This window comes from Zosterops lateralis, assembly GCF_965231275.1.
Source record: "Zosterops lateralis genome assembly, chromosome: 3".
Lineage (NCBI taxonomy): Eukaryota > Metazoa > Chordata > Aves > Passeriformes > Zosteropidae > Zosterops > Zosterops lateralis.
In genome coordinates this window covers 52,081,801-52,097,279 of record NC_139764.1, presented here as the reverse complement: position 1 = coordinate 52,097,279, position 15,479 = coordinate 52,081,801, and the positions used below count along the sequence as shown (strand labels likewise).

General features: G+C 40.2%; 1 protein-coding gene across 3 annotated transcripts in view; it reads right to left on the bottom strand.

Annotated features, from left to right (window-relative positions):
• The window catches only part of PHACTR2 (phosphatase and actin regulator 2), a 103,458-nt gene that overhangs the window by 16,487 nt on the left and 71,492 nt on the right, over nucleotides 1–15,479 (bottom strand). For 2 of the 3 annotated variants that reach the window (XM_083856083.1, XM_083856082.1), the window contains exons 5-9: nucleotides 11,694–11,927; nucleotides 7,573–8,101; nucleotides 6,132–6,334; nucleotides 4,111–4,267; nucleotides 1,957–2,012 (exon numbers count right to left, since the gene is read on the bottom strand). In XM_083856083.1, the coding sequence (XP_083712209.1) occupies nucleotides 1,957–2,012; nucleotides 4,111–4,267; nucleotides 6,132–6,334; nucleotides 7,573–8,101; nucleotides 11,694–11,927 (1,179 nt within the window). The remainder of the gene's footprint in view (nucleotides 1–1,956; nucleotides 2,013–4,110; nucleotides 4,268–6,131; nucleotides 6,335–7,572; nucleotides 8,102–11,693; nucleotides 11,928–15,479) is intronic. The other variant, XM_083856084.1, reaches the window with a different exon arrangement.

Here is a 15,479-nt window from a genome sequence, read left to right as displayed (position 1 = left end):
ATAATTTTGATGTAAAATACAAGAGCCTTATGGCTTAGAGAGAACTTGCACCCTGAAAGGACTCAGATTGAGTCAGACTGTCATCACAAACCCTACCTTGCTTTTGGTTTGCTTTGGTTTTTATAGATCACTTTCAACTTGAAATATTTTATATCTCGGTGATGAGCAAAAAGCAGTTCCTCCATGTGCTCTCCAGGGTCTCTGTGATTTTCTGGGATTTACAGTTCTGCTTCCCAGCCTTTATTTTTTGCTCTCCCTGGCCTCTTTAAGACACCCCCCAGCAGCGGCAGGGGAGGATGGCAGGAGGCACTGAGTGCAAAACCTGGTGCACTGCCAAAAGCTTAAAGTAAACAAGCTGAAACAGGAAAGGAAATCTATTAACTGCTTTCCAGTCTTGAGCTACTTATTGCAAAACCAGTGAATGGAATAAACACTGACAAAAGGGATATGAAATACATCACAGGTTCACTGCTGGGTTGCTTACCTCGAAATAAGCAAGAAAGGGCAATAAGGGAGCTCAGCTGGTGCTCCCAGCTCAGTGGCCTTATCCTGGCCCATCAAAGATGTTTTGGATTTACCCTTCTCACACAGTCCAGCATGAACAGTTTGTCATGTAGAAAAAAAGTTCTTATTTCCAATTTTATCTTTATTTATCTATGAAATTTATAGGTTTGGAAATTACAGTTTTAGAAAGTCTATTCACATTACATGCTGGACAGGAGTCCCCTGATCCCTCTCCGGTGCAAACCTGAACTGCGGCTTCCCTTTTCAGTAAGACATGGCACTATTTGGCATTTGAGAGCTTAACAACAGCAGTAAGATTTTATTAGCATTTTACTATCAGGATGATTTGCCTGAAAGCCAATAATTGCCCTCTCCCTGATTTGCTAGCCTGAGCAAGTGAGTCATCAGTCCATGGATGCTGTCAGGTAAATATCTATTTTCTTTTCTTCCCTTCCCATTAGCATGCTACACATCAGGGCTGACACCAGGGTTGAGCTCCAACTTTACTGAATAATTGCTGGAAATAACAGCATTATACCAACTCTTTGATCAGGTGTGAGAAGTTCTTACACCTTAAGAGCTTTTTGTTTGCTATTTCTCTGATTTTTGATTTATTGCTATAAAGTGCCTTTTCTTAATTTATTTCTTCTATTTAACCATCAAGTACTAGCTACCTCTGCAAGATGAACACAGGACTAGGTGGAGCTGGGCATAGCAACTGTTGCACTGTGTGTTTAGGTAACATCTTTATTATGTAAAGATTCATAAAGGAAGACAAATCTGAAGAGTTTTCCAGCCAAAGAACAGAAGCAACATAAGTAAATGGCAGAATAGATATAAAGGGTAAACATCCAATGTATTTCCTCTGCCCTTGACTATTTGAATTACTTCTTTTTCAGCAGGAATATGAGGAAGGATTTAACCAATGGGAAGATATTCAGTGAGAACCTCATGCAGGTTTCAGTACAGAAGACATTTATGTCAGAAGTGAATATGAAGGCCAGCATGCTGAAGTAGCTGGCATATACCTATTGACTTTCTGCTGAACACTTTGCCTTTCCCGTTTCCACTCCTGCTTCCAACCTCTGCCCTTACATGCCATCCTGACCGCCAACTGATATTCCTTTCTTCTGCTCCTCACAAAAATCAGGTGGAAGGTTAACCAGCCTAAAACTATTTCTAAAGGGTATCCAAGTCATTCTTGGCCTTTGGGACCAGCTTCAAGAAGTGAGATTGTGACAAGCAAAATTTGGCATATTCAATATATGGAATTTTCAAAGCTACAGTTACAGGTAAGCGTATAAAGCAAGAGCTGACACATTCTTTTCTAGAACATCATTTCTCTCTAGTTATGGTTCTAACACTGGAACAACAATGATGGGCTTCCATATCAATCCAACATATGCTCCCTTTCTAAGTAAACACTATATGAAACCTGAATGAAATACTTACGCTTCAGGATATTTCTTTGCTCCAGCTCTTCAGTTGTGGGTCTCTGGCTAAGTCTCCTGTGAGAACAAAGTAAGTGACTGATTTAAAATCAGATCTAAATGACACATTAGGATTTGTACAGCTTAAAAGATGTAATTTCTTGAAGTAATTCCCAGGCAGTTACAATAACTGCTTATATAACCAGAGTGGCCATTTGTTTTAAAAGATGTAGTGTTGCCATTTGAACACATGAATAACTGATACTTGAATAATATTACACAATTTGTACCAGCAAATTTAAAGTCCTCACAGGTATAATTTTATGAATGAATTCATAAACCTTCTTTGTTCCCAAGCATCATCATTAAATTCAGTTGTGCAATTGTTAGATTATTCTCAGATATTTTGAATGAATTTTGATATTTTTGATATTTTGAAGTCTTACTAAAGTTTTTTTTTAAAACCAAAACCAACAAAACCCATAAGCTGTTCATTCCTCATTAATTTGTATGTACAATCCAGTTGGGAGCTTTACCTGAAACCTGATTTTATTTAGTTACCTAAATATAACTGCCATCACAAAAAACGTCAAACTGAGATACTAATTTTCTGATTTGTACTGGGGAGAATATGGTTGATGTTGTCTCTGTATCTACTAAACAAGTCCACCTGTTCACTTGAGGAAAGAAGCAAGAGAAATTTCAGCAGTAAACCTTATTCTGCAGGTATGTTCAAGACAGATGTCCCTCTGTTCATCAACACTCACATAGTTCGCTACAGACTGTCTTTAGCCTTTTGACACTTACCCAATTCAAATCACTCTTGGACTTACAGATTTGCCCCAGAGAACTGGCAGTTTTACCACAGGTGGTCAGTCCCAGCTGTAGGAAGTCCCAGGTGGGGACCTGACTCACCCCTGACTGAGCTGTAAGAACAGATTTTCCACCAGACCAGAGATCCTGCCAGGTGCTGGCCACCATGCCAGGAATTTTTAAGAAACTGGCATCAAACTTGGATGTGATTTTGGGTATGAGCACAGCCCTGATGCACACAGATATTGCCTCGTGCCACCAAAGCAGAGCTGTGTATAGTGCCTTTCAGCTCTCCAGCAGAACTCACAAAGCAGATTCTGCAGTTCTAGCCCCCAAGAGACGACTGACAAGCAAGAATGTGATCACCAGGGCTGGGATTTGTTCAGGAAAGCAGTGATAACAACCATGCCTCTTTATTAGCAGGAGAAAAATGACCCTTGGGCTCTAAACAGTAGATGTATCACTCTTACAGTTCAGTAATGAAATAGCTGCCTTGACCAGACACCCAGTTCACAGAGCAACACAGCTCATCTTCTGGGTGTTGATGCAGGGCTGTGTATTCTGTACTGGAGCTGTACCGACTGGACTACCCTCATTTCTGGGAATCTCCAACAAACACAGGACATCCTCCAAATCTGGACAACATTCCTGAGCCAAACAGAAACAAGGACAGGTCTAGCAAAATACAGGCATGCTATAGTCTATTCCCAGAGACCAAAATAAACGTGAAGATTTAAAAAAAAAAAAACTGTAAAAGGCAAGTGAAATTTTTTATGCAACGCTCTCAAGTCCAGAAGGAGAAAGTAACATACATCCCATAGCAGTTAAACAGCTTGAGAAAGACATGCCTCAGAGGTGGACATAGTGAAACACTAAACACTGATTATCTCAACTTCTTTTGCTGGCATCAGCATATGATATGAACCAATGAAGGAACTGGAGAGCCAGGAGAGGAGGGGTAGGGTCAGAAGTGACAATATGCACACACATGCTCTTTGTGTCAGGAACTGCTCCTTCATCTGAGATGGGTATACAAGTGGAAGCTCTGCTAACAAATCTGAGAAAGAACCTGAACCATGGCATTGATTATTGTGGTCTTATTTTTACCCTCTTCCTCTTCTTTCCTTTTTTAACCAAAATACTCAAAACCCCAAAAGCTCTCTGATTTTGTTTCTTGCAGGACAAACAAATCTATTATTGACAGTTTCAAGTTTTGTGAGAAATAAAAACCCCATTTTCCAGACAGTTGTACCACAAAGATCCTGCAGTGCACACTGGGCTGCATTTAAAACATGAACCCAGTGTTCTCAATTCTCTTCCTCCACCTCCACCCATGAAACCACATTTACCCTGCGACTGATACCTCACTAGCTTCGTTCCAATCTGATGTCTGATTTCCTGCCTCTCCTCTTCGGATGTTCGCTGCAAGATGTTTTTGTCTTCTAACTCTTTCTTAGATGGTCTGTTGCCAAGTTTGATAGCAAGAGTATCCCTACGACGAATTTTACTTGCCAAAGAGCCTGAGGAAAGGAGAAGAAGGGTAGATTTAGTTCAATCATGCTCAGGTTACAGACACAAACTCTGAGTAAGAACTTTTAATTCCTCTCCAAAGCAACCTTGTTCCCACATGCAGGAGAAGAATTCTAATTAACGGCAAAAGAAAAAACTTAGTTCATGAAAATAAAAAGCTAAAAGGCTTGGAGGAAAAAGCTACCAGCTAAATTGATAGCAACATCACTTGTCATCTGTGAAGTGATAGGATAAAAATGACAAATCTACACTAAAATGTCTTTGAAGTCTAACACATTACAGGTTGGCTTATTTATCTACTTAGTATATTTAGCAACCTGCTGCTCTTTTTCTTCAGCCTTAAATGGTTTAGTCTCATTCTATCATAATTTCCCTCATTTTTTCAATTTTTTTTCAATCAATTACCACTTACTTCTTTTATAGTGCTTATAAGTTACTTGTAAATTAAAACAAAAAATACAGCTTAGAAAAGTGCTCTGAGTGCCTGTAAAGTAACCTAGGCAGGAACCCCCAGACACTGAAGCAATCTGTTCTCCATAAAACTGACACTATAGGGACAAGGGCTTTGCAGCTTGGCCAGCATTACCTTCAGCCACCTGTGGAAGGAAGGGCATTTTTCACAGCCTTTATAGTATTTGCCTTGTGTCTTGACAGTCTGACTGAGATGGGCTACATATGCCCTAGGCTGACAGATTTTCACTGTTTAAGGCAGCTTGGTTAGACCTCAGGCTCCCAGCTCACTTCTCGTAAGGTGCTGTGCTGTGTGAACACATGAATTTTTGGTTTCTATCACTTTGGGTTGTATTCAAACCCAGCACAGAACTGCAGAAGACTTCAGCCTCTTAAGCTACCTGGCACTTTACCTTCTCCCGCACCAGTGGTCAACATTAAAAAAAAAAAAAAAAAAAGTTCATTATGCCTCATGCCACTTTGGTACACTGGACCTTGCTGTTCAGGCTTTCTCAGCTGAGCACAGCGAAGCACTTTCTCCAAAAAAGCTGAGCAAGGCTCTCAAATCATGTTTTGATGGTGATTTCATTCTGATATAAGGCTACCCTGGAGAAGGTAGAGGGAGGGCTGCCCCTCTTCCTTCTCCTGACAGCCTGCTGCTGCCACATTCTTTGCCCAAGCAAAGGAGAAGCCTTTGGGTAACCTGGATCGGAGAACCACAGATTCTATTGAAAATGAGCTCAACAATAGCTGCCCCTGTGAAAATAAATATGAACTCTAGCCTAAGGAAAGAACAGCTGGGAGCAGGGCTTAGGCAGAATGGGGGCAGGACAACCCCTTCAGCAGAGGTGGGCTTCTGCCCAGTTTAAAGTGATGATAGAGTCATGACCCCAGATGAAATTTCAAAGCTGTAAAACTTAGATGTAGTCTACTGTGATATGCTCTGTCTGCTAAGGTTGCACCAGTGCTTAAAACACCCTGATCAAAGAGGAACAAGTGACTTCAGACAGTGAAGCTGCTGATTGATGGGCTTCCTGTCATCCACCACACCTGTAACTCCCACAAGGAACTCATCATGTTGCAAGCCAAATGAATGGCTTGTGATGCCCTAAGGTGGAGACCTTGTTCCACCCTCATGTCCTTCTGAGCCTGTTCCTCCCCCCTCCACTCTCCTCCATGCAACGATTGATCTGCTCTCACCCATGCACAGGCCTCAGCAGGTTTCAGGTTGTGATTGCCTGGGAGAAGCAGGACATTCATTTCTCAGTAGTGACAAAATACTAAATCCCCTAAAAGCATTCCCTGCAGCCATTCCTCTCTCTGCCTCACACCAGCACAGGTCAGGCAGGCTGACAAAGCACAATCTGCAAAAGGCAGCCTGCAGCTTCTGGGCAGGATGCTTACTCTCAGTACTTGCATTCTCGTCGTCATCATCATCGTCGTCGTCATCTGTGTACAGGATCGGCCCGTCTGAGTCAGAGTCACTGCCATGGCTCTCTCTGCTACTTTCACTCTCAGGAGGAGCAGCAGTGTCAGAAGCCTCCTCCACCAGTTCAGACAATGCTTGATCTGGAGCTTCCCCTTCTTGGTCTTCTTTGGTAGCCAAGCTGTTTATTCATGAGCAGATAGGGTGACATATTAATGCAAGCAGAACAAAACACAAATGAGAAGCAACTGAATAAGCAAGGACGAAAATAGAAGTTCTGTTAATCAAAGTAATTCCTTTCTAAAAAACATACATATATAAGACATTTTTAAAATATGCAGATATGTATATGTATCTATGTATGTGTGTTAGGAAAAAGGATGCAAACAATCTGGAATGATGTGCTGTAAAGACTGTATTAAGACAAATCCTAATTGGTTTTTATTTTTTGTGGGGTGAGACCAAGAAAGAAAACAGTTCATAAAGCTGGGGGTGAAAGGAGCAAGTTGGAGAGCAGATGGGAGTGCAAATTTTTCTGTTCTGGAAGCCTAACCCTACTTACTGTAAATAAAGTTTCTCTGCAGTTGAATTCAAAATGTTCATGCTCATCACTGACGAACATGGGGATCAACAGCAGACTGCCCTTTGCCTTAGGAAAACCTTTATATAAAGGAAGGGTAGAGCAGGGGGAAATGCAGCACTGGAATGTAGAGCTGGCAACAGATGTACCAGCAAGAATTTAAAAGGTCTCTAGGCTACTGGCATCTAGACTAAACCCTCCTGGATTTATGTGAAAGATGCTGATTTTTGTGGCAGGGAAAAGACAAATTAATAAGCCAATTTCATTTCTCTACCAACTATTTTGCTTAAAAAATGTAATTATGACTTTTCTCTTGGCCAGTTTTTACAGTACCTGAGATTTAGACAAGTTACTAGGCAGTAAAAAACCAAACACCTACTAATTGAAGTCAGAAACCCTCATTTTCAAGTGTTCAAGTAAATTCAGCTACTGAATTGAGAACTTTAGCAGTGAGATATTTATTGACAACTACAGGGGAAAAAAAAAGACATCTACAGAAAAAAACCCAAAACAACCCTTATAATTCAGTGTAATTTCTTGTTTGCCTTTATGAGAGATAAATAGAAGTGTCATCAGCTTTGAGCTGAACTGCTGACCCCAGTGGCAGCCACAGAATGAAGTAAGCGACAGGTCATGAGCAACGACCTGAGGAAACATGAGGCATTGCAGGTGAAAGGCTCAAAGGCAATGGAAAGGAACCAGCTGTGCTGGGCTGCAACACAAACTGTTCCCAGTCAGCAGAAGAAACAGAAGAGATGCCCATGTGCCTACAGTGCAAAGAAACGTGGCTTCCTTGGCTGTGGTCTTACCGCTCCCCCAGGACAGCCACACTGTCTCACCTTTCCGTGTCTTCTCCTCCGGCATCCGGAGCGCTGCCTAGGGCTGCACTGCTCAGACTCTTGTCAGTCTGGAGAAGAGGCTTTGTGTCTGTCCCAGGGCTGCGTGGCCCTGCCACACAGCTGTCTGACACATCTTGGGCGTCTGAGGAACCAGCAGGCTGACTAGCTGCAGCAGGAAAAGGAGGTGGAAGTGGAGGTGGAGGAGGGGCAGCAGTGGGAGGAGGGGGCACAACAAGCTTGCTTGACTGGTCTGCATTCTCCATTTCAAAAATTACTATGGAAGTTTGCTCAGGCTTGGTTTTTTCTGCCTTCGCTTCCAAACTGTCGGCTGAGGGGGAAGAATCAGCCCCATCTGGTGCTGTTCGTGGGGCTGACTGTTTCCCAGGTTTTTTCTTGCCCCTGGGAGTCCCTGATGTGCCAGATTTGCTGGAGGTCTCCTTAGAGGCTTTGGGATGAGATGATGTGGATGAAGAAGATGGTGATGAAGAAGACTTGGAGACTGGTAGTTTTTTTGCATGAGAGGAACCAGCTAAAACAAGAAAAGAAACGGCATTTTACAGTCTTGCAATTATATGATTTTTGCACTGTATTTCCTGCATGGATTGACTTGTGCTGGTCTTTAAAAAATAAAAAAAAAATATACTTGATACTTCAATACTTCATGTAAATGCTTGAGATGATTGTTGCAGTTCCAATTTCACCTTTGTGTGGGAGACACTGAAATGATGAATACTTGCCCAAGAACAGTAGACAGGACAAACATTACCAATGGGTAAGAACTTGTTTTGAGCATTCGGCATTGACCCATTACACCTGGCCTGGACATCATCTAAGAAATCCACTACTTATTCTAAAAATATGTGTAGTGTCCTAGCAAAATAAAATAAAATAAAATAAAATAAAATAAAATAAAATAAAATAAAATAAAATAAAATAAAATAAATTAATCTCCCTGGCAGAGAAAGCTGCCTGACCTTTCCTACTACATAAATTTTTGGTCTGATCACTGTGAAAACCCTGTGATTTTCCTTATATTTTTCAATGAACATCTGAGTATCAGTTAATTACCTTTCACAATGTAATTGCAACTGGTGTCCTCCTACTTAATGACAAACAGCAGAGGGGCAACAAAACAAGTACTTTCAAGTCCAGCTGGGTCTGTCCATAAAAGAGAGGCAGAAACCACTGCTGTCACTCTGCACAAATGACCTTCAAAAGGGAGGAGGCACTGAAGGCCTCCTGTATGTACTGGAGGTCTTCATTTTACCAGTGACCAACTTGGGCAGTCTTGAAAATGTAGTGAAGCAAGGTTTTGACAGCAGCTCTACAAGCTGGCTGTTTAATCCTGTGATACTCACCATATTGAAGCATATATTTATAATGAATCTCATGAGAGATTTCAGCTAGCCTGCATTTCCATGTGCATTCCAGCAACATTTCTGACTGCTGTGTTAATGCACCCATCACCTGAGATGGGAGTTTCAAACTTCTTTCATTTAAAAAGCAATAAAAATGACAACCATCTTATCGTTTAGTCCTTTTCATCAAAATGCATCCGACTCAAACACTACTGATGGAGGAAAAATTCATTAACTTCCAGAGAACAAATGAAAGCATTATAAAATTACATAGCAGCCTTCTGGCTAAGCTCACTGAGTAAAACAACCCCCCAGCAGACTGGGAGAGAATCAAAGTGAAGATACTGGCCATAGTAAGTTCATAATATAAAAACAGTTTCCATAGTGAGACTGTTCTCAAAGGAGATGGAAACTAATTCAAAAGACACATTTTACTGTTCTCTTCTGTAGCTGTTATGGTTTATAAACATATATAAACACAGAGTGCTGTGAAGCTTTCAGTACATCTGAAAAGATTCATGGAAACTTCAGGCAAATCCCTGTTCCTCTCTGTGCTCCCAGGTGTCTGCAAAGGGCCCTGTCCTGAATCTACTGATACTGCACTCATCTTCCCACATCAGGTACAAATCACTCAATTTACATGCAAAACAAAATGAAGCAGAAAAATGGCATAGGCAGAAGTTCATAATTACAGTAGAAATAGATGGTGGTTCCAACTTGCATATTATTTAACAGAAATCTTACTGAGTAGGTAGATGGTAGAAAGAAAAGGCTCTGGTTCTGATCCACTTCAGTGCAAGCTGGAGGTCAACAGAACCAGTTACATGCTTACACTTAAGAACTACAGTATATGACATAATACAAATATACGGCCACAAAACTGTGGCTGGGAAAATGTCAAAACATGTTTCTATTGTAAAAATTCTTACATTATTCTCAGAACCTGCAATTAGATACAGAAACTCAAAAGACTTCTCCCACAGAAAACCCCCTACGTGTCCAAATGGGTCAAAAGTGCTATTGCTGCTGTTGTTTTTGACTGGGCTGGCTGACAATTTTCTGCCATGCCTCTTTTCCAGTAGGAGATTTGAATTCTGATTAAATGAAAAATATAATGGCTGTTGTTTGCGTTTTGGCGTACATCCATGCCTACATTTAAGTCCCATTCTCCCAGTTCCATTATTTCAGTATGGAAACCTGCTGTGCTGCCCTCAGGAGAGCCATGGCTCAGTTGTTACTCACAACTTCATGGGATTTGATCATTGGCTGCATCATGTGTTCACTTTCATGGGGATCTGACAAACCTCTTGTACTAATACTGTTCCAAACCAGCTCTAGTTATTAAGTACTGCCCCACTTTGAAAGTACACAATGTATTTTTAACGTTGGAAGAAATTACCAGTAGTATAAGGGATACACGTGGATATATTTTTTACATCTGTATGGTCTCCAAGCACTGCCTGATATTTCAGCAAAGCTAATAGAAGACAAATCTGGAACCTGAATGTATTTTAATCTAAAAAAGTCACATACCTGACAGCTTGTTACCAACCACTGGTATAAACATTTCTTTATGTGATGGACTGTTTTATTTCTGAAAGGTCTGCTGTTACAAGGCTGCTTCACCTAGGTAGAGCTGAGTTTTTCAGCTGCATGTGAAATGCAAGTAGCAGATTCTGAATTTTCAAAATGTTTATTCTTGTAGTCATCTGATGTAGTAGGACAGTTAATACAAAATTAATGGATATTTTATGGCAAAGTTATTATGGTAACTCTAGAAGTCTTGCAATGTTTTTAAACAGTCCTCTTCTGTATGCTTCAAATACAAAATGTGCCAAAATGTACAAGCTGTGAAGAGAAATACTTGCAGAGAAAACTGGAGGGACTGGAGGGCTTTCAGAAACAGAGAGAGATTGAAAACACAAGGCTTGTGTAAGTTTGCCAACACATATATAGAGCCCATTTATCACAACACTGCTTGTATTCAAATTATGTGTGGATGTTTTAATTTTGGTCATTGTCTATACTGCAACCATTCAAACTTACGATCAGTACTTTAAGAGCATCCACCTACACTCTTTTATCTTACATTGCTGCTGAATTTTGGTTTAATAGTGTGATGATAAGCACATGTGCTACGTGCCTGATGATGGATATTTTCCATTTTCAGTATGTGCTTAGAATCACAGCACCTGAGGGCAGGCTGGTCATTGCTAATGGTTGCAAAAAATTTTTTAATTTTTTTTCAGCTAAACCAACTGCAATTCAACAGTCATTTAGGATGTCTTCATGATTTTATTCTTAACTTCTTTGTGATCTTGTAATACTGTCAAATTAATTGATAAAGTTGATTAAGTTGATACTTCCAGTAGAAAGTTACAGCAATACCAAATTACTTTTACTTAGGAGTAACTTGTGCTTAGTTTCAGAAGTCACCTTCTTCCCTGCTGATTCTTGATTTCTGATTCTCTGGGTCATTTTTTTTCCAGCTTTCACACTTGAGCTGGAAATTCAATGCTGTCTCTGATGTGCTCAGTGTTGTATACACGTTGTGTTGTTCATCAAACAGCAAGGGGGTCTGTGTGTTATCTGGGGTGTTCGTGGCCAGCAGAACCAGAGCCCAGCAGGAAGCTCTCTACAAACACCCACGGCATGCTCCTCACTGACACTGCTACGTACCAAGGCACAAGTTACCGTAGGACCAAGCCAAGCAGCCCCATGCACATGCACCCACTGCAGCTGCACTGCATGGGCAGTACTCACCAGCTTCCCGGTTTGCACTGGCACCTGTTGGCTTGGGCGGCGGGAGAGGAGGCTGCTTAGCAGGAGCCTTTCCCTTTTTTTTAGCATGAGGTGCTTCGTTACCCTTATGGCTGGTGGTGGTGGAAGCAGCAATGGCATTTTTTGGTGGTAGCGGAGCTTTTTTAGGTTTAGGCTTAGGCTTAGGAAGTGGTGGAGCATGGGATGCCGGTATTTCTGGGCAGTGACCAGTGCTCTCTACGGATAAGAAAGTGAACAGAAGCCAACTGACACAGACATACAACATGTAAATTCAACAGCAAGCCTCACAACAGTGACTACTTCTGCTGCTTGAGCTCTTGGGAATCAGGAGAGACTTTATCTTCTGCCCCTTAATGAAGTATTACCTCAAAAGAAAACTACTATTCACCTCAATTCAGGATCTTCTCATGGAAAATATTTACCTGGAACTTCTCTCAGACACATCTATTTTAGACCCCCAAGGATCAGCCTTTACATTCAGTATCCCAAACTAGAGTGCTGGCTTCAAACTAAATGAGGGAATGCTATTTAACTTCTCTAACACATCTCAGCTTTCCAACCCTACCCACCCTAAGATCAACAGGCAGTAAAACTAAGATTCATGTGAACCTGAATGTGAACAGGGCCATCCTCCCAGCCACAGGCTCAAACATAGCTACACAGAGGAAATTTTCCCAGTTTTCCCCTGAAGCAATACATTCTTCTGAGCTGCACATTGCTTACTCTTAGCAGCTTTATTTTGGGTAACTTCCTCAGGGTATTTCTACTCTTCAGAAACAAATGAAGCTAAATAAGATAGGTTATTTGGCATGGAACTGCTCTGCCCTCCTGCAGGTTCTTTGGGTACTGTTACACAACTGCACTTTCAAGAGCCCAGAGTTCATTCATCAGCAGGGATTTGTATTTATCTACATTGTGCTGTGCAATAGGAATGGCTCTGCAGAGTGAAAGACGTAGCACTGAGGACCCAATATCCACAGTCTGCATTTCAGGAGACTTGACTTTGGACTTTCTTCAGGCTAGTTCTGTAGATTGCATGACTAGTGGTGGAGGGAGTCCTGAGTGCATCTTTTGGCTTAGTTTCATCCAAAAGAAACCTGAGGGGTTTTTTGTAGCCTGCAAACCAAAGAAGGGTAAGAGGGGATGATGAAGAAATTGATTTCAAAAGTGCATGCCTAATGCCAGCTGTAATGTTAATGTAGGTGAGCCATTTACAGTCAACATACAATTTTGCAACATAATCATTAGAGATGCAAAACTTGGTGTTCTCAGGTGGGAAGAATTCCCAGATGGGAATCTTAATCTATTCAAATAAACAAATTCTATGCCCATTTTGTCTCAAGATAGCCTTCCAAAACCTTTCTGAAAAAGGATACTATAGAAGCAAGAGCAGAATCATATAGGCTTTGTTTGCATGTTACTGAAAACTGCGACTGGGGAAGAAAGAAGACAAGCAAATACTCCAAAGACTTGTAACATTCTCTTCTATCACTCAAGAGAAAACCATTTTATTTCTTGCAGTGCGTTTCTATTAGAGCCTCACTCTTAACACACATTAAATGGACATTCTCATCTCTCTTCTTTCCTATGCAAAAGATTCCCAAGAGATAAGCAACACATTTTAATTTTAAGATTAGTAGATGAAAAACAAATAATGTGTTAGGCAACAAAGACATTCTTCCTCTCAGAAACAAAGCCTTTCCAACTTCTAGCTTAAGGCTTGTTACCATGAACTTAAAGCATCACCTGCAGTTATTAAAAGCAACATGCACACGTGTGTTTTCACAAACTTAAGGAATCAACATTAACTGTCCAGCATCTTCCTCCTTTATTTCCAGCCTATTAAGGACTAATATGCTTTTGCTAAGGCTTTGAAAGAACCATCTCATAGAAACCTTTTCCAACTTTCAAACAGATTCTTCTGAGCACAGATTCTTGTACCATGTTTTCCATAGAAAATGGAGAAAGAAACATGTTTATTTGTTACATTTTGACCTCCTCTTTTACAGCGAAAGGGACTCCTTGTGAAATTCTACCTACCTTCATTCAAAGTTGAAATGCTGATATAATTCTGAAAAACCAGGACATTTCAAAATTTGAAGTCCATTAATAACAAACATGGCAAGAGAAGATATGATTTTGTATTTTGAAGATCCTGACGGACATGATGATCAGAAATAATTATAAGTGTAAACAATTCTTTGCTATATGTATTAACTAAAGATCCATAATGCTAAAATTTTATTTACTAGTAAGAAAGAATTTAAAACTTGTTTACTTATATACCATTACTGTGTTTTGTTTCAGGTCATTAGTAGAGAAAATGTTAAAAACAGAATGATAACCTAGAAATAAGGATACACCATTCACCGTATTCTAAAGTAATACAGTCAATCTACACTAAAATATATAACTTATTAAATAATATATATCAGAATTTATCTTCTGAATCAGGAAAAAGGTAGATAAGGCTAAAGCTTTATTTAGTTGCAAATAAACACATCCTAGTGACAACTGATAATTTTCAATTTTTCTATAGACAAATAACTAAAAAGTATAAATGAAAATCGAAATTGGAGCAGTTCATTCACATCAAAGTTCTTGCTTGCAGACTCCAACTCTGATTAAAAGTAGCAATTTATATAGCATTTATTTTAATAGAAATGCCTTGCTTAATAGAAATTACTGGAATACTATCTTTGTCTAATACAGTTCTTTTCATACTGTTATGTACCTCATTCCAAAGACTGGCAGATTCCTGTACAGCTGTATTCTACTTGCTCAGATAATTACACCTCTCATCCAGTTTTGACTGCCCCTTGATTACCAGGGAACCTTCTTTTTACTGACAGCCAGGAGGAAATCTGTGGTGAAGAATATTGTCTTTAACCATATTGTTCCTTCTGGCATCTTATTAGCTTTGCTGCTTTTACCTTTGTTATCTTCATTTCTTTATCTCACTGCCAGTCTGATTTTGCCCATAGTATGGTTTCTCATTTACTTGAGACAGAGATTTCCAGTTCCTACCTGACCAGTCCATTATATCAGCTTTTGACAGTGACAATCCAAGTTTGAAGCAGATGCTTTTCATTGTTTTTCCTCTGTTGACCATCAATCTTTGTGAATATTCACTGACTGTCCTTCCTCAAGCTCCCCTCTACTGTGATGCCAAAGCTGACAATATTTAGGCTTCCAGTATTGTGCTTTTTATCCTGGTCTGGTGTCCCCTTGTTTTCCAGCACCTAATCAGAATGCCTTTTCTTTTACTGCAAGACCATTGGAATTTTTTTGTGGTTTTCTGCATCTATGCTATAATAAATGTCTGTTATACAGTAATACTGGAGCAATACAAGTAACTAATAACTGAAACAGAGGCTTGATCTTGAACAGTGACAGAGATGGTCTGGTGTCTGTAAATGGCCAGAGAGACAATTATGTTGTAATTGTACCTCTCTAACATGATTCTGCTTGAATATGGACCCTTGGTCTTCATGTCTGCTCTTTCTATTGCCAAAAAAATGAGGCTTATGAATCAGTTCAGACCCATCTATTTGTTCAAACCAATCCCCCAGGTACCTCAGGACCAGCTGCAACACACTTTTATTGCTATTGTTTTTCTTAATTTAAACATCTGTTCATCAAGAACTGACCTTTCAACAAAAGGTCTCCAAAACACATCAGACAGGACTATCTTTTATCCCACTGCTGCCTAGATGGAAACATCTGCTGTAAAATCAACTTGCCTAAAAATGACTTCTTTAACAGGAA